The following is a 19,861-nucleotide window of genomic DNA, read 5'->3' as shown; positions in this document are numbered from 1 at the left end:
CGGGCGGCGGGCCACAGCCTGCGTGCACAAAGACGGGCCCGGCTCGCACATGGCGAGGATGGGATCGGGAGCCGGCCCGCACAGGAGGGAGCTGGAGCTGGGACTGGAGCTGCACAAGCCAGCACTGTGCTAGCTTTTCAACCATCTGGCAATCAGGCTGGGCGGCGAGCTGCGACCGCCACTGCAGATTAAAAAACCCTGGTGGAAGTTGGGTATGGGGGCAGCAAGCGGGGTGAGACACCAACCCCCCCCCGCCAGCTCATCGGAGTGTATCCCGGCCAGTGTGGGTTCCCCACAATGCTGACCCGACAGAATTGGGCAAGATCAGCACGGGGAAGACAAAACGGGCTTCCCCCACGCAAAGCATCCTCTGGAGGTCTCGGGGCTCGGCCCTGCATCGGGAGTTCTGAATTGTTGTAGCCGTCCTCGACCCTGCGGAGGGTGCAGCTGCTCCAGGCCCGGCGAAGGGATGAAACAGGGTTGAGAAGTCGGGGTGAGTGCTAGGCTGAAGCCATAAGCCTGCACTCTCCACTGAGACCGATGTGGGTGATGCCTGACGAGAGGCCATAAGGGGCTGGAGCAGGTAATTGGCAACTGAGGCACGACAGCCCGCACGTGTAGAGGAGGTGAAGCCCCAGGACCAGCTGCACCAACCCAGTGAGTATTACCATCCCCAGGACAGTGCAAGAACACCACTGAACCCCTTCTTCAAGTATGTTTCCATCAAGTCGTGGCAGGAGACTCAGGGTGCCTGACTTTCCATCAAGTCGTGGCAGGAGACTCAGGGGGCCTCCCCCAGGGAGCGGGAGATACTCACACCACCAACTGGGGACATCAGAAATACCCATGCAGGTTGCAAGAAGGCCAGATATTTTTTTACTAATCTAAATAAGAGATGTATGACGGAACATCTTTCTCCATTATTTTTGTCTAGTTTTTTGTGTCTTTTTAAACTTTATATATAATCTAGCAAATCAGTGTGCATTCCTATAGTTATATTTGGTTTTGCTTTGATCTTAAACTGAATAACAGAGCACTGGCCCCCTAGCTTCCAGTTTCTTTTTCTTTGGAGAAAAGTATGTGTTGTGTCGTATGTGATGAATACCCCATGCCCTCTGTATCCCACTTTTCAAAATCCTAGATCCACCCACAGCTGGGCCTTCCCTTAGCAGCCTAGCACAAACTATTGGTAGTGCCACCAGTATCTAGGAGCAGGCAGTAATAATGATCCACATCTGAGAGAAAAGTGCAGTCCCAAAAGTTGCCCCCATGTATATATCTGGAGTGCCACGACACGGCTGCCAACCCAGCAGGCCCTGATAGACTCCGTCAGGCCAATCTGACAGGCTGTGTGTCTTGTTATGTGGTTAAGTGAATACAGCCTCGATTTTTCTAAAGTTTCCCTGGCCTTGGGGAAAAGAAATCATGTCTCAAACACCTCATCTTTGCAGGCAGCGCTCCTGAATATGCTATTGTCAGGCCCCTGAGCAGTGACTCAGAGCATCTTTAATCTCCAGGCAGGAGCATTCTTCACGGCTTTCATGCTATTCAGCTGCAACTTCAGACATTACCAAATTAAGTGTGATTTTTTTATAATCTCCTTACACTTTTCCTCTCCTCGTTTAACAGTCCCGGCTCAAATGCATCCAGCGTGGCCTAGTCTGAAGCAGCCTAATTAATGCAGTCACTTCAGCGGCAAAGGTATTCGTCGTGGGAGAGAAAGCCTGAGACGTGTCGGTAACCTCATTTCCGGAGGAGGTTTGAGAAGCCTTTTTGAAGGTGCGTCATGGTGGTGCCACATGCTGTGGGAGTGTCAAGGTGGGATGAGCAGGACAGTGGGCACCGTGCCCTACTCCCGAGGGGGCTGAGACCGAGGGAATGGACAGGGAAAAATATAATGTCTAAATGAAACGTCTGACCATTTCTGAAATATCAGCCACAAGTCACAGGCAGGAAAAACTCTTGGGGTAGGGGCGATATCCAGTTGGTCTAATAAAAGATATTGCCTCTACCCCAAAAGCTTTGTCTGCCTATGCTGTTAGACCAACACGGCTACAACTAATATCCCAGCCACAAGTCATCACATTTGACTCAAATTTGCAAATCCTTTTGTTCCCGCCCTGCACAAAACCCTCTTTAATCAGTAAAAAGCTGCTCCGTTCTAAAGCAATCAGGACTCATGGAAGAGGTGATTTCTTGTATTAGACCAACTAGATTTTTGCAAAAAAAAATTCTTTAATTGCAAGCTTTCAGGCACAAATACCCTGCTTCAGGCATCAGAGAAAAGACTGTGAAAGTTCTCCTGGGTAGAAGTGAAAGTTCATGTTTCATAGGAGAGTTGAAGGTGTGGTAAAGTAAAGAAAAAATAAATCAACGTAAAGCTTGCAATTAAAGACTTTTTTTTGCAAAAATCTAGTTGATCTAATAAAGGATATCGCCTCGACCACGAGTCCTGATTGCTTTTTCCTCTAGACCCATACGGCTACAACCTGGATACCTGCTCAGTTCTACAACGATGTGCCTGGGAGCACGCGGGAGCCTCCATGCACTTGCAAAGAAATAGAAGTGAGATAGAGAGGGCTGAACAAAACAAAAGCCAAACCCAGCACCATACACTTTCTCAGCTGGGTTGTTTCTTGTCACCTGGTATCTGTCATGAGAATTAAGGAGGAACACATCCAACTCACGCACCCATTGCCTGAGCAACACAGGCCTTTCCCTGGCTGGCTGCTTAATGAGAGCTAAGTATGCTAAGGAGATGCTCACCTTCGTGAGTGCATAATGGGCAATTTGATGCCCTTTAGTTTGAAGCTGTGGAACAGGATTGCTTTTAATTACTTTCCCCTGTCCTTCTGGATGGCATGCTCAGCTCAAGATTAACTCCCTGCTGATCTCTTTGAACTCCATCTCTCTCATTCACAAGTGTCACCACGGGTTTCATGAGATTAAAACCATCTTGGTTAAGGGAAGCGGCAAGCGTATGCTTTTTTTCTTTCTGCACATAGGGTGGACCAGCCTTGCTAATTAACTTCTGCGTCGTGCCGATGCCCCAGTTAGGGCCATTGGTTTTCGAATATAAGATTCCCAAGAAATGCAAAGCGGATGTGTGTGTGGAGGAAAGGCTAGGGCTTTCTCTTGAGGTTGCAGAGCTCTTTTGCACGTTGCCACTAAAACACGTGTGTGCAACCCAAGCTAATAAAAGATACCACATTTACCCAAAGAACCTTGTCTGCTCACAAATCAGGCGTGCAATTAAGCATAGGGAAAACACACATGCCCTTTTGTACTGCCAAATGAGGTGTTGCTTATATGTCTGCTGAAATGGGAAGATCACAGCTGCACAGTCCGGCTTTGATGCAGCCCTCTGTAGTCCTGATTCAACCGTAGAATCGTTTCCATGGGCTTCAGAGAGCAGAGGATCTCCGTGGGAAGTAATAGCAGAACTGAAGCTCATGGGGGAATGCTGATATTTCCCTTTTAAACCCTGTGCGCGGCATTTTTCTCTATTCTACTCGAGGCCTTCCTCAGTGGCAGGACCTTTCCAAACTGAGGGTATTTTCATAAGTGTAGTCATTGCAGTGTAATGGAGACGTACCCAGGGTGCGAATTAAGGGGGAGCTCGGTGGGGGCTGAGCCCCCCCTATAAGAGAGGAGAGCCCTCCGTAAGATTTGAAAACCATAACCTAGGGGGAATCTCTGCTCAGATTGCTCCTTCACTTAGGTGGACTCGTTAATCAATGAACTAGCTTAATTTTATTTGCAGACCCCTCCCTCCCAGAATAATTTGAACCCTGGTTGTATCTAAATTAGATCTAAATTTGCTAGACTGGGGACCACAGCATCTGGGAGCTCAGTGTGGGCCAATTTGCAGTGCTGCTTAGGCAGGATTTGCTGCCTGAGTTGCAATCCGTGCTGCCAAGACTACACTGAAAGTGGGGATAAATCTTCCCCCAGCCTGAGATGCTCAAGTCTTGGTGTCTGGGGTCATACAGCACGACTCGTAGGTAGGCATAGGCATGAATCTCAATGTGCATGGAGCTGGGGCAGTACTTGGCTCTGCTGTGATGATCCCTTTATGCATCTGGAGGTTGTTTTGCTAGAGACAAGCAATTTGACAGCTGCAACGTTCAGGTCCCTGCCCAAGCTCTTCCAAAGTCTCAAGGGTGCGGGTTGGCCCAGTACTGAAATAGCTAGTCCTAGCCTGCCAATCTGGATCTGAAATTCATCAGCTTGGCCCAAGGGTTTGGGCTGAGACTTACATGGGAGCTAGACAAGGTGGACATTCAAACTCCCAGCAGACCTACTGCCTGAATCGACCAGGCAGGGTGTGCATGTCTGGTGTAACACGGTAATAGCAAGGGACAGAGGAGCTTGCAAATTGCTGCCATCACCTCTAGACCCCAGCAGCCAGAATAATGTGTCATGACGCATTTTGCCATTTATATTCAGTCAGAGAATTCATTTGTGATGTCTATGGATTACATGAGACATCCCTGAATTGAGTGGCTGCTGCCTGTCATTTAAGATCGCTGGGAGAGACAATGAAATATGTCACGACCAAACACGAAGGCATCCACAAGTCAGCCCAGGAATAGGAGGCAGGTAGGCAGAGGGGCTCTTCTAGACAGCGGTTTGGGTAGACATGTGCAGATGTACCCATTTTTTTGCAACTGTCTAGCTGGTCTAATAAAAGAGATAGCCTCTGCCACACTGGCTGATGTACCTGGGAGACATGGGACTAACAAGCACCCAGAAACAGAGAGTGCGTTGGATTCAGGAGTTCAATATGCATGAACAATGAAGACACCTCCTCTTCTCTAATCCCTCCTGTACTCAGGAAAGAGCATTTTGTACCTGGGGATTTCCTCTAGCATCACTTTCTCTTCCTAACCCTGACTTGTTGGCTAGGGGCTCGGGTCTCGGATGGTCTTTGGAGCATCCTGCTCTTACCTTTGTAGCTGCTTATTCCCACTGGAGCAGAAGCAAAGCTGGACATTTCACAATATACATTGCATTGCTGCCACTGTTTTCTATCCAAGGAGGAGGCAGCATTATTCTCTGTGTGCAAACTTAGGTAGGCAGTCAGGGAGACTTTGCAAAGGAAACGCCAGCAGCCCGAAGCAGCACCCAGGTAGCCAAGAACACAGTTGTTCTGCTGGACTCCACTCCTCTCCCCTGCTCAGGACTTTCATCCTACATTGCAAGAGATGAGGAAGGCTTAAAGATGCCACCAGCAGTGTGTGCTGTGCTGTTGGCCAGGTGGGTTGAGCTCCACACTCCAGCAGACCCGCAAATGCCAGGAGGAACGACAAATCAGTCCTCGATGTGGCCGTGCATTTCCACCAGGTTATTTATTTTTACAATTGGCTCTAAAATAATTTTTCTACCCCTACAAATTGAGTTGCTGAGGATAGAAGTAGGACAGTTTTCTGCTGAAGAGGGTTCACTGGAGTTAATGGAAAGAGCCCCATTGCTTTTCATGGGTTTTGGAACTGGACCATATAGTGTGGGTTTCTTTAGGCTGGCATTAGACTAGGCATGGCCAACCTGCATCACAGGTGTCACGAGAGGCGTGGGCAGCCTCTGTGTGTGGCACACAGCAGATGAGGGAGGAAGCAGAAAGCAGCAGATAGGGAAGGAAGCAGAAAGCAGAGCATGAGGCAGGGTGGCAGGGAGCAGATAGCAGAGCAGCTGATCAGGCAGGGGAAGGAGATTGGGGTGGTAGTGGGGGAGCGTGCAGGGCTGATTTGTGGTACATCTGCCAAAAAGGTTGCATTCAACAATGACTCATTGGATACGAATGCATTGACCTTGGCAGTGCCTGGCTGCTTTTTTCACCCCCAGGATCACACAGCAGCTGGAAGAGGCCGGGAAATCCCACAGTGAAGCACTGAAGTGGAGGTCGAGGCACCTGGGTGAGATTTCTCGCTCTGCCACGAGCTGTCCGAGTGACCCTGAGAAGGTCAGTTCATCTCCCATCTATAACACAGAAGAATCTTTCTTTGGTCCACTTAGACAAAAGGGGTCCAAGCTGTGCAACCAAAATGACCTTCTTGCAAAATCTCAAAGGTCAAATGGCCCTTTGGGCCTATGCAGTGAAGACCTGACAGTGTCAGAGTATACAAGTGGATGATGTCTTCTCAAGCACCAACTTTGCTGGACTGGAAATTGCGTGCAGATGCATGATGCTCAACGCCCCCCCAAAGTGCTCTACTCCCAGTTTAGTTGTGGCCTGAGCTCATGCGGTGTCCAGAGGAAGCGCCACAAGGACACATCAAAGGCAGGCCTCAAGAAAACGGATGCCGACATCCAGGAGGAGCTGGCTGCCGACCGACTCCAATGGCGCCGCAACCTCAACCAAGCAGCAGCCCACTTCGAGGTAAAGCGTCTCACCCTCACAGCAGAGAAGAGAGAGCGGAGGAAGGAAAAGGAGAGGAATCCCAGCCTGCAACTTCTGCAAACAGGTCTGTGACTGTAAAAGGACTGTTTCAATGTCATTGTTTTGCAGAGGTTTTTGGATCAGTTCTGCCATGGTGACTGCAGTCCTTTCAAAGCATGGACTGTGTCTGATGGTTTGTTTTTACAACATCCCTCATAAACTGGCATTTGCTTTGAAGAGGATTTCTAGATCGGTGTATAGCACTGGAAGGGGCCTCTGGGTCACAGTCATAGAGTCATAGGAAATAGGGGTTGAAGGGACCTCAGGAGGTCACACCTAGTCCAACCCCCTGCTCCAAGCAGGACCAGCCCCAACTACATCATCCCAGACAAGGCTTTGTCTGTCTGGGTTTTCAAAACATCCAAGGATGGAGACTCCAGCACCTCTCTGGATAACCTGTTCCAGTGCTTCACCACCGTCCTAGTGAGAAAGTTTTTCCTAATATCCAACCTCAACTTCCCTTGCTGCAGCTTGAGCCCATTGCTCCTTCTGGCTTCTGCCCCCGCTGAGACCAGCCCAGCTCCATCCTCTTTGCAGCCCCCCTGCAGGGAGGTGAAGGCTGCTATTCAGTCCCCTCTCAGTCTGCTCTTCTCTAGACTCAGTAAGTCCACAGTTCAACATCCTGGGCTCACAAACACCTGTTAACCAAAGTAATCCCCCAAACTGCCTCTTCAGTCCCTCACCTGTGACTACACAGAACAAAACGCAAGGCACCCTTTAAGAAACCAGGGGGGGAAGCAGGGATGATGAGGGCAGTGCCAGCGCCTCGCCACTGCAATGCCAATCCAAGATCAAAGTGTCACCCGTTTGGAGACGTTCGTTTCTAACCCGGACCCCTGAGCTAAGATCTGCTATTCAGGAAGATGCAGCTGTGCTGACTGCTGATTCCCAGTAGCTCCGCCATCCGCTGTCCTTCTCCGTTTCTTAACGATCCAAATACTAAAGGACAGTGCAAATTCTCTGTGCTTCATCAATTTTACCCATCCGAGGCAATTACCCTAGTGCATCCGAGACCTGTCGTCTCTGCCCCCTCCCTTCCAATTGACAAACTCGTATGGTGTTGATGGACTTAGGTGGCCATTTACAGACAAATTGTTTGCCCTACATTTCAGGGCTTATTGATTGTCATGTAAGTAACTGATTCATTTCTTCCATATCATCCAGAGGGTGTGCAGCCTACTTCATCAGCGCAGCCTGCACACAAGGCAAGAGTTTAATTAGACTGTGCTAATAGCCCCTGCAGAATGCTTCCCCTGTCTTTCACCGTCAGCCGTGAGAGCCCGTCTTTGTATTGACAGTCAGTCTCAGCCAGGCTTGCTGAGATCAGAGCCACTTCTGTCTAGTTGCTGGGGCAGGGGATAATTTGATCATGTTGTGACTGGGGAAGAGCCATGGAGCTGAAATGAGCTATTTCTCTTGGGAGCCCCGAGGCCCCCGAGAACCAGGATGCAGGGTCTGAAGTAGCATCTCCACCTTCATCTTCCACCTCCCAGAGAGGCCTGAGCAAATGCTGTCTTTTCTGGGTGGTCGCTATGTCCCCGGACCATTGCTGAATGGAGATCAGAGCAGTGGGGTGTTGCACAGAGCTCGAAAGCTATAATCCAGAGACCCCCGACCGCTGTAAATCCTGCATCCATCCAACAGGAACGAGCCCTGACGCATGCACCCAGCGGTGCCCAACCCAGATCCACGAGGGACAAACAAACCAGGCTGTCTGCTTCTCTATGGGATTATTATTTACGCACCAATTCTTCTGTCCTCTGCAGAAGAGCGAAAGAGCTGGGAGCACAGGCAGAGCTTGATGTCCAGGGCAAAGGAGGTTAAATAGCCTAGATATTTTATGTATAAAGCTTAATAGTATTCAGTCACCCTTGATTCATGGCTTGATGACAGGATAAACTAGATCGTTCCATCTCTTCACTAATTTTGGTACCCAATCGATTCCCAATACTATCCACTCCTCTGTGTCTTTTATCCACTCTCTTCTCCATCTTCCCTTCCTCCTCGTCCCTTCGCCATGGCCTCGGGAGATCGCTGAGAAAGTTTTTCCTAATATCCAACCTCAACATCCCTTGCTGCCGCTTGAGCCCATTGCTCCTTGTCCCATCATCTGCCCCACGGAGAACGGCCCAGCTCCATCCATCACGAGAATGGCAATTCCAGGTTCTCCGAAAATACCGTCTGCTGGTTCGAGACAGGCCTTGTTCCCTGCCTGCTGCCACTAGGAACCAGAAACCTTTGCAGCAGGTGCAGCCTCTTGCTCATCCTCCGCTCCACGATGCTCCCAGGGGCCATGCTCATATTGCCTTGCTACTGCCACTACCCGTGCAATCAGGGGCTGTGCTACCCCTGCCCACGGGCACTGCCACTAGCTGGGGGCCACGCTCACAGCCCTGGTCATTCTCACCCAGGCATCTACAGGCCCCAATGCCATAGATACAGAGAGGGGGCCCATGGGGGCTCTATGGGCATGCCCCTTTCATTAACATACACCCAGTCCAACCATTGATAGATGCATGTCATTAATGAGCATCCATCTCCGAGTGTCAAGCTGGGGCGTTTGGGGAATGAAGGAGCTAAGTAATTAAATCACTTGCAGGAGCTCAGAGGTCCTTGGGTCTGGCCTACCCATCCTCCCAGGCACGAGTATGCTTTTGGGTTTCCATTGCCTGATCTGAACGTTAGTTAAACAGACGTTAACTTTCCAACCGAGTGATTCTCTTGAGAAAAGACGATGCACTCTCTATGCCAGGGCCCCGTCCAACGAAGTAAGCTCCCTGTGTCCTAATTTGGGGATAGACGGCTTCTCTTCAGGCGGGACCTTGCAACAACCAACTCAAGAGGAGATGCCCGTTCAGAGTCCGATTGACACCCCTGCACCAAACCATCCCAGAAGCACTTGTAAAATCACCACTGATTTTTTTTTTTTTTTGCAAATCAGCTAAATCAATTCCCAAGTCTACTGACTGAGCAACGCTCAATCGTTCCAGTTTGTGTGGCGCTACCCCTGGTAAGTCTTTTCTTTCTCAGATGCTTCAGCCTGGGGCTTCAGAGACTCACAAATCCATGGCAGGCACCCTACGTGCAAGCCCCAAGTCCAGGCTGCCTGAAGTTCAGATGTCCCCTAGTCTACTTGCCACAAGTCTGAAGGAGTAAACTAGAGGGAAAGCCGAGAGCAATCCCCCATCACCACCGACTGTGCAGCGAGATCCTCCTGTTGGGAGGCATTTGTAGACTCTCACAGGGGTCAGCCTGACCCCAATGCAAGGGGCAGGTCTCCACCCTCATTCACGGGGTATCATTCATGTGTTTGCCTCTATCCCAGGGTAACTGCTCAAAGCTATCTGTCCAAGGATGAAGCACTAAATAGGCACTGAATGAGCTAGTTCAGGAGAGCTGTGTGCCTGTCTATTCTTGGACCTGGTATAATTTACACAAGTATATAAACCAATATAAATTACTCCAGGGTAGGTGGATGTCTATCTGTGCCCACTTACCATAGCACACCTCAGAGGCATCCCTGGGCTTTAGATGGGTTGCACAATGCAGTGAAAATGCCACCTGCTGTCCAAACTGAAGCCAGGTACCCCAATGCACCCCCCATTCATCGAGACGGGGGCCTTGGCATGAGCCATGAAAGGGGGGGGGGGGGCTCCATTAGGAAGCTAGTTCAGAATTAGCAAGGGGGAAAGTGTTGTGCTGAGTTAGTTCATCAGGTCTTAGCTGCTTTTGTGAGACAGGAAGAGAAGGGAGGCAGTCGGGCGGCTGCTCTCCATTATCCAAGCAGCCATACAGTGCATTTGCCTGACATTAGTGATAGTTGACAGCTGCGCTCGAGTTGGAGACAGCTCTGTTTGGCAATACTTCTTCATATGGACACATCTGTGTCTCTCGGTTTAGCTCAGGTTTTTTTCCTCCTTTTGAGAGCAGCAAAATATATTTTTCCCTTTTTCTCTCTCGCTTTCACTTTTTATGATCCTCAAACAGGGGGAAGATTAAAAAACAAACAAACCCAACCCTCAGTAGCTTCAAGGTTATGTGGTCAACATTGACTTCTCTAGACTGCACCCTTAGCTGAGCACCCTTGGGAAGGAGTGATCGCAGAAGGCAGAGATCCAGCTGGTCAGTACTTCCCCGGTTTAGGGTTTCGGCAACCAGGGAAAACTTTTGCACAGAAGAGATCATCAGACAGTCCCTGTAGCCTGAGGCTGTTCCAGCTCAGTGGCTAGACATCTTGTAGGAAATCACAGAAACCTAGAGAAGTGGGGCTGGATTAGACCTCCAGAGGTCACATCCAGTCCAGCCCCCTGCCCGAGGCAGGATCATCCCTATCTGAGCCATCCCACACAATCCATAATCTAAACTCTATATAAAACTACCATCAAGCCTGACCTAACACCATACCCTGCCACGGGTAAAGCAGGGGAACCACGGCAGCCAACGTCCTGCTTCTATGAAAAGTTGTCAATCTCTCAAGAGATCCCAGGTGGAGGCCGTGCCCCCGCTGCAGAGGAAAGCAACCCCCCTCTCAGCCTGCACCCATCTGACCATGGGGTAAAATTCCTTCCTGACCCCAAATCTGGCATCAGTCTGACCCTGAGCGGAGAAGCAAGGCTGTCTAGCCAGGACCCTCTGGCTTTGGTCTCAGTAGGAGCATTGGCACAGCCCAGTCAAGGTCCCCAGCCTAGGCTGTAGCCAACATCCAGTGCCCCCGAGGAAGACATAAAAACACCCTGACACATGTAGCAGAATCGGGAGGAAGGCACCCAGTAAATCCCCATAGCAGAGCACAGGCATTGCTACACCTAGATCATCCTCAATGAGTGGCCGTCCAACTTCTCCTTGGATCCCTCCAGTGATGGAGAGTCCACAGCATCCCTGGGCGTCTATTCACCAATTCTAACAGTTAAGAAGTTTTTTTCCGGATATCCAATCTAAACTAACTTTGCTACACCGTCAAGCCATTGGTCCATGTCCTCCTTTGCAGCAAGAGAGAAAAGGTGCTTTCCCTCTTCTCTATGAGGGAGATAGATATTCAGATATTTGATATTTGAAGACTGCTATCATGTCCCCTCTTACACACCTTTTCCACAAACTGAACGTGCCCAGCTCCTTTAGCCTATCCTCAAATGACTTGTCTTCCAAGCCCACCTCTGGACCCTCTCTATCTTCTCCATGTCCTTTTTATAATGTGGAGCCCAGAGCCGCACACAGTACTCCAGATGAGGCCTAACCAGTGTCGAGTAGAGGCACTATCACCTCCCCAGGTCTTGCACCCAGTGCTTCTGTTGATGCATCCCAAAACCTCATTTACCTTTTGTGCGGCTGCATCACACTGTAGACTCATATCGAGTCTGTGATCTGCCAAGACTCCCGAGTCCTTTTCCAAAGAGCTGCCACCCAACTGGGGTTCCTTCATTTTGTCTTGTGTTTTTGATTATTCCTCCCGAGGTGCAGTGCCTTGCATTTTTCCACACTGAACTTCATCCTGTTAGCTCTGGCTCAACTTCCCAATCTGTCAAGATCCTTCTGAATTGCACTCACATCCTCCAACACGCTTGCAGTCCTTCCCAGTTGTATGTCATCTGCAAACTCGTTCAAGAAGCTTTTTGTGCCAGCATCCAAATCCAAATGTTAATGCATGCTCCTTTTTCCTCTTAGAAAAGATGTGAACAGTTTGGTGGATGGGGTGGGTTGAACAGTCCCGAATGCTGGAGTTTTTTCTTTCGCTGGAGTTTTCTTCCAGGAGTTTTCCCTCGCCTACCACTCTGATCGAACCAGCCTCTTCTTTTTATACACAACCATGGAGTATAAAGCTGGAAGGGACATTGGGAAGCTACTTTGTCCAGTGGCGCTCCACCTTTTGGCCCTGGAGGCTGGGTGGGTGGCACAGCATCAGTCCACAGACCAGATCAGACCCCACACACCTAGATTGGGCTCCATGGTGTCTTGGCCCTGTGCACCTGGACCAGCCCTTGTGTGCCTGGATCAGGCCCTGTGCCACCTCCCATGCCCAGATCAAGCCCCACGCAGCCTCGGTCCAGCCTCGCACTTCTGGGTCAGTTCCTGTGCCACTGCCTTCACTTAGCCCCATGCTCCTGGATCAGGCCCCACACCACCAGCAATTAATGTTGCCACTACTCCCTCACTGCCAAATTTGCAGCCTCGAGGGGATCTCCATGGTCCAGATGACATGGCTCCAGAGGCCAGATCTGGACCACAGGCTGGGGGTTGAGCTTCCTGGCTCTAGTCCATTCTCCCACCCATCATCAGGGTCAGCTTTACCTACGCCAGTCCTGATAGGAGGTTGTCTAACCCAGTGGTTTTTAACCTGTGGTCCACAGACCCCTGGGGGTCCACAGACTCTGTCAAAGGGGTCCGTGAAAAATGACTATGGTCAATCCAAAGTATGTGAATACCCACATTTACAGTCCAAAGGGGTTTGCAGACCTCCATTCGACATTTCCAAAACAGTCTGCACCTCCATTCAAAATTTTTTAGGGGTCCACAAAGGGTCGAACCTGTTCTTAAAAAGCCATGAGACAGCTACAGCTTCTGCATTTATTAGCACAAGTAACCCCTGTATTCTTGAAAACCCACCCTGCCCGGCAGCAGCTGTACAGCTGTGCTTCCCTCTCTTCAGAGGCTCTGCTTAACATTCAGTGCGCAGCTTCCCCGGGTGTTGAGTGACAGTCGACCCTGTTAAAGTAAAGTGTTTTTCTTTTTTTAACTTAAAATGCCAGCTTTTTTTTTTCAGCAGCTAATGATTTATCTCTCCCTATAAGTGGCTTCAATGGAAGGGCATTTAAGCCCTCTCTGACAGCGATGAAAGGGTATTAGCACTCTGGCTGACACCAGTGCAATGTGATTGTACTTAGATTCCCTCTTGCGGTTTGCAAAGGAATTAACTGGTAAGGATAGATGTGTAATTACTTCAGTCTCTGAATACATCTGAGCTGTGCTCATGCTTAGGCCTGGGTCCTGCAGTCACCGTCCTCACAGAGATTTGCTGGGATGGCTTCAATGACAAGATTGGGGCATCAGAAGAAAGAGTATATTTGTTTAAATATATATGTCTCCATTGTTTGGGGTTTTTTTTGACTACAGAAAAATAGAGCTATTCCTCTGTTGCAAAGAACTCCGAAAGACCCCAGCAAGGCAGAATGGCTTGCACCCTGTGGATTCCTACTTGAAATCTCCGGGTTTATCTTGTGAATCACATGCAGGTGTTTGCGCACCTAGCATTGCGTGGCACCTTCCTTCCTTTGGAAGGAACTCACCGCATCCCAGCTTGCAAATCACTCTGTGTGTATGTATTTCTGTAGTCGCTATATTTTTTGTAGTTAAAAAGAGAGTGAAAGAGCTAGGATTTTTCATTGCAAATTTGAATTTTGAGTCCAAAAATGGTTGAGGACCACTGATACACACAGACGTGCACATGCGCACGTGCACGCACACACACACACAATAATGGTTGAAGACCACTGGTGCACACACAGAGACACTATAATGCCTAAGGACCACTGATACACATGCACGCATGCACATGCACATGCACTATAATGGTTGAGAACCACTGATACACACACATGGAACTGATAATACTGTTAAGCGAGCTGCAGGTCCAGCACAGGCTCCCAGACAAGCACAGCTGAAAGGGCTCGCTCTCAGGAGATTACTTCTGCTCCAACCCCCCTGCTCAAGGTCAATCATCTCTGTCTACATCATCCCAGCCAAGTATCAAGAGGCCTCTTGCATCAAGGGGCATGGATGGGCAGGGGGTTACGCTGCGGGCCAGCTTAACACCTGCATGGCACGCTCTCTAGAACAGCACTGGGACCTCATTACTTGTCTGCATGGATTGAGTTCGATGGGGTCCTGAACCATCCTGACCTGTAGCTGCTGGAAGCCATCGTGTCAGCAGCTATAACAAGCAGCAAGCCCCTACCTTCCCTGGGGCAGCGCCGCTGTCTGCCGCCCTAATGGAGCTGAGGATGCTGAGGCTCTGAAGGACGTGCCTGCATGAGGCCTCCTAGACCCCCTGCCCCACAAACCAGGGCATTCAGATTTTTTTTTGAGCCATCAAAGTGCCGGACATCTAGATCGCGGAGGTGGCAGGGAGCCCATATGCTGCTATACCCTGAGCGAGAAAATGACAGAAAGAGCATTTCCCCCCATGCCCTTTCCTGGGGGGGCATGCTTGTCTGGGCCTGCTGGACCGCAGGACACGGGCGTTCAAAAAGACCTCAAGCAAATTACCCTCAGTGGTGTGTAAACTATTAATGTGAATGTTATTCAAGCCAGGAAAAATAGCCAATTATCTTCACAGAGAGCCACTTTCTGCCTGTTGTGCCAGTAATTGCAACAACTAACATTCATCGCTGGGCTCTGGAAGCACTTCTGAAATAATATGCTGAAAAATAAGTTCAGACTTAAATACACCATCGGAAGGGGGGTAAGACCTCCGTGGGTGTAAATGGACATAGCTTATAAATGAACCTAGTCCAATTTAGACCCTACATTTCCTTCAGCTGCGTGCATTTGGCTTGCCTCCGTTACGGCACGTACTTAAGAGTGGAGTATTTGTTTGTAGAGTCCTCAGGCGTAGATTTAACAAGAAAAAGACTAATGGAAAACGGTGCCGATAGCAAAAGCCGGCAAATACGTGTTGCTAAAGAGATTTTCATTGTTTGTCTCCTGATGATTTAAAAATGTTGACTCTACAACTATAATGATTTCTTTTTGTATTCCTAGGGTTAAGAAAGGCCAATCAAAGTGAAAAAAAGGTGATTAGGAACAATCGGCGTGGGTTCACCAGGGGCAAGTCATGCCTGACCAACCTGATTGCCCTCTATGACAATGTGACTGGCTCTGTGGATGCGGGGAGACCCGTGGATGCAGTGTACCTTGATTTTAGCAAAGCTTTTGATACGGTCTCCCAGAATGTTCTCGCAGGCAAGCTAAGGAAGTACGGGCTGGATAAATGGGCTGTAAGGTGGATAGAAAACTGGCTGGAGCATCAGGCTTAGAGAGCAGCGATCAATGGCTCAATGTCTAGTTGGCAGCCGGTATCAAGTGCAGTGCCCCAGGGGTTAGTCCTGGGGCTGGTTTTGTTCAACGTCTTCATCAATGACCTGGATGATGGGATGGAGCACAGCCTCAGCAAGTCTGCAGATGACACCAAGCTGGGGGGAGTAGTAGATACGCTGGAGGGTAGGGCTAGAATTCAGAGAGGCCTCGACACATTGGAGTATTGGGCCAAAAGCAATCTCATGAGGTTCAACAAGGACAAGTGCAAAGTCCTGCACTGAGGAGGGAGCAATCCCCTGCACCGGTGCAGGCTGGGGCCGACTGGCTGGGCAGCAGCTCTGCAGAAAAGGACCTGGGGGAGACAGGGGACAATAAGCTGGGATGATGTAGTTGGGGCCGGTCCTGCTTGGAGCAGGGGTTGGACTAGATGTGACCCCCTGAGCTCCCTTCAACCCTCATTGTCTGTGATTCTGTGAAAGGAGGAAGCAAAGGAGAATCCCCCTCAATTGCCTCTATAGAAAGCTTCTTAAAAGCACAAACCAGTTATTATGACACAAATGGTGGCTTACAAGAAACTTTGCACTTTGGGGGCTGGGGAGTTGCTAGCAGTCCACTCTTCGGGTAAGACAGCAGCACTCGCAAGAATCACGGCGCTTCTCCCTTCAAAAGCACTGTGGGGTATCAAAACAACGGAAGCCGACTACCTGAAGAGTGTCACAGAAAAACATGGCTGTGATAGCTGCAAGGGCTTGACAAGGTTTGGAAGACTTCATGTTGAAAGGCTGCAGCCAAATAAAGCTGGCCTGGTGGCTTGTAAGCTTTACATAAAAGGATGCCCTCCTTGGTCCATTCACACAGGGGCTGAATTTTGCTCCTGTTTCACTAGTAAAAATAACTCTGCTCTGTTAGCATTTTGCCAGGGTAGACAGGAGTGGAATTTTTCTGGTAGCTCAGAGATGCTGCAGTTTTGCAAGGAAGTCTGCAATGGCTCAGTGTAGCATTTAGCAGTTATAATTTATCACTTGAAGTCTGTGATCCATGGGATGAGTACAATATTGTCTTGCTTTCCTGAGGAATAGCCAGACCACTGCTTGCAAGTGCATGCATCTGCTCCGGAATTGCTAATGCTATCAGGATTTTTTTTCTATCCAAGAAATGCCCTTGAGAAGGTACAGACAAAGGTGGATCCAGGGAGGGTGCAGTGGTACAGTTGCATCCCCTCCTTTGATTCCTGACCTCTCTGAAGTTTAAAACCAACTGCCTGGCAGTGGCAGCAGCATTTCTATTCAGGCAGCAATGGGGGAGTCACTTTACTTCAGTCATAAATCATATACAATGAGGATGGGAAGGGAGCTCAGGAGGTCACACCTAGTCCAATCCCCTGCTCCAAGCAGGACCAGCCCCAGCTACATCATCCCAGCCAAGGCTTTGTCTAGGCATGTCTTCAAAACCTCCAAGGATGGAGAACTCACAACCTCTCTGGGTAAACTGTTCCAGTGCTTCACCACCCTCCCAGTAAGAAAGCTTTTTCTAATACCCAACCTCAACTTCCCTTGCTGCAGCTTGAGCCCATTGCTCCTTGTCCTGCCATCTGCCCCCACTGAGAACAGCCCAGCTCCATCCTCTTTGCAGCTCCCCTGCAGGGAGGTGAAGGCTGCTATTCAATCCCCTCTTGGTCTTCTCTTCTCTGGACTAAATCAGCCCAGGTCCCTCAGCCCCTCCTCACCAGTCATGTCCCCCAGCCCCTAATTATTTTTGTTGCCCTTCACTGGACTCTCTCCAACTTGTCCACATCCTTTCTGTAGTGGGGGGGCCCAAAACTGGACACAGGACTCCAGATGTGGCCTCCCCAGTGCCGAATAGAGGGAAGAATCACTGCCCTCAGTCTGCTGGCAGCGCTCCTCCCAATGCAGCCCAGGATGCTGTTAGCCTTCCTGGCAAGGGCACACTGCTGGCTCCTATCCAGCTTCTTGTCCCTTGTCACCCCCAGGTCCTTTTTGCAGAGCTGCTGCCCAGGCAGTCACCCCCAGCCTGCACCGGAAGCACGGCTCTGGTATTTTTCTGCAGCTAAAACACAAGCGAAAACTAGAAGCTGACATTTTACAAGGGGGCCTTGAGCCTATCCAGGTTGAGAACCACTGTCTTAACGGATTACATGGCCCCGCAGACCTAATGAACTTGTACTCGTGGGTTTGAGTGGGAAGCTCCAGGCTGCACGGCTGGCCACATCACATTGATTTGCCTGCTGGCACCTGCTTCTGGGTTTTGACAGAGCTTTACAAGTCGCACGTAATTACATATGACACAGCACATTAAGGTGCCTCTTTAGATTGATGAGTCTCCCTGGCTGCTGCTTCAGCAGAGAGAGGTGCTTTTTTTTGGTTGGTGCATGCAGGAAATCAGAGAGGAAACCAGATGAGGAGTCTGCCTGTCGACTTGGGAAGAGGTATACAAAATCCTGGTTACAAGGCGCTGCAGTGCAAGAAAAGGCAAAAAACGTGGCGTGTACAAAGGCCCCAAAGGTGCAATTTTTGAGGACTGCTGTGGTGAAGGCTGCCAGCATCTCTGAAGAGCTTGTGAGGATCCAAGATCTATCTTGCTATTAGCCACGTCAGTGCACTTAGGCACCTAAATGTGATGCAATTCCACCCTGAAGAACAAACCATTACGTATACATTTTTGTGCATCTTAAGATATGAACTGCATCTATAATCTAATATCAGTTGGACTAGATGGCTTCCTGAAGTCCCTTCCAACCCTACTTTTTCTATGATTGTAATATATTTATACATAAACATGAATGACGCGTGCCCCCAGCAGCTGGAGGGGTACAGTGGCAGTGGGAGTGCGATGGTGGCAGGAGCGTGGTGGTACGGTGGTGGCGGGAGTGGCAGGAGTGGAGCGTGGTGGTGGCGGGAGGAGCGCGGCAGCACGGCGGTGGCAGGAGTGGAGTGTGGTGCCGGCGGGAGTGGAGTGCGGTGGTAGCGGAGTGCGGTGGCGGTGGAAGTGCGGTGGTGGCGGGAGCACAGTGGCACGGTGGTGGTGGGAGTGGAACATGGTGGCAGCGGGAGTGCGGCGGCAGTGGGAGCGGAGTGCGGTGGCAGCAGAAGAGTGGTGGCGGAAGTGGATCGCAGTGGCAGCAGAAGTGTGGCGGCGCGATGGTGGTGGGAGCAGAGTGTGGTGGCAGCGGGAGCGCGGCAGTGGCAGGAGCAGAGCGCGGTGGCGGTGGGAGCACAGCAGCACGGTGGTGGCGGGAGCGGAGTGTGGTGGTGGTGGGAGCAGAGTGGCACAGGGGTGGAGGGAGTGGAGCATGGTGGCGAGTGCGGTGGCGGCAGGAGTGTGGCGGTGCGACGGTGGTGGGAGTGGAGCATGGTGGCGGCGGGAGCGCGGCAATGGCAGAAGCAGAGCACAGTAGGAGCACGGCAGCATGGTGGCAGCGGGAGCGGAGCGCGATGGCGGTGAGAGTGGAGCGCGGTGGTGGGGGGAGTGGAGCATGGTGATGGTGCGAGTGAAGCGCAGTGACGGTGGGAGCGCGGTGGCAGTCGTGCGGTGACGGTAAGCGCAGAGCTCCTGCCGACGCTGTCAGCAGCGGGGTGGTCTTTCTGTAGGGGGTGCACTGCCACGCTCAGGGGATGCGTGTGCACCCGCGTGCACCCCCTGTGCGTCGCCCATGCGTATAAGGAAGAAATCCTTTACGGTGGGGACGGGCTCCCCGTGGCGGCGGTGCTGTCGCCTGCCCTGGCTGGCGGTGTTCGCGAGGCGATGGGACAGGCGTCAGGCCAGGTTACGTGACCCCGGCGCTCTTCGCTGCCTGGAGTGGGGGTCGGACCCCATGACCGACCAGGTCTCTTCCGACTCTAGAAAAGTGTGAAAAGCGAGCGGCTCCTCGTGCTGGTTTTGTGCGGCCCAGGTGGATGGGGACGGCGCGGGCCAGCAGTCGGGGCAGTGGCAGGTGTTTGGGGCGCAGCAACATCCGCGCCCCTCGTCGGGACACGGCGCAGGCGGAGCAGCCTCGAGCCCTGCGAGCACAGCGGCGGTGGGTGCGAGCGAGCGGGACGGGGACAGGCACACGAGGGTCTTTGGGGAGATGACAGCTCGCAGAAAAAGATCTTTTTTCTTTGTTTGTGGTGGTTTCTTAGCGGGTCCCATCACAGGCGTCGCCCACCCACACGGGTCCAGCTTGGCAAAACGAGGAGCGGGCGTCTGCGGCCCTGCGCCGCCTGCCCCCCGCCCAGAGCGCCGAGCGCATCGATGGGCGGGGCGGGGCGGACGAGCGAGCGAGCGAGCGGGGAGCGCTCGGTGCTCGCTTGGTCGCGCCTGCGCGCCGGGGGCGGGGCTATAGGAGCCCGCGAGCCCAGGCCCCGCCCCCAGCCCGTCGGCGCGTAGCGGCAC

The 19,861-nt window shown here is 51.2% G+C and overlaps 1 protein-coding gene across 1 annotated transcript in view; it reads left to right on the top strand.

Moving 5' to 3' along the window:
* The first annotated feature begins 6,178 nt into the window (after positions 1-6,178).
* Positions 6,179-19,861, top strand: part of RAD54L (RAD54 like) — a 35,284-nt gene continuing 21,601 nt past the window's right edge. Inside the window, 1 exon segment of the mRNA XM_006015824.3 lies at positions 6,179-6,379. Within this exon segment, the coding sequence (XP_006015886.1) occupies positions 6,179-6,379 (201 nt within the window).

This window comes from Alligator sinensis, unplaced genomic scaffold, assembly GCF_000455745.1.
Source record: "Alligator sinensis unplaced genomic scaffold, ASM45574v1 scaffold781_1, whole genome shotgun sequence".
In the NCBI taxonomy this organism is placed as follows: domain Eukaryota; kingdom Metazoa; phylum Chordata; order Crocodylia; family Alligatoridae; genus Alligator; species Alligator sinensis.
This window is presented reverse-complemented; position numbering and strand designations above follow the sequence as displayed.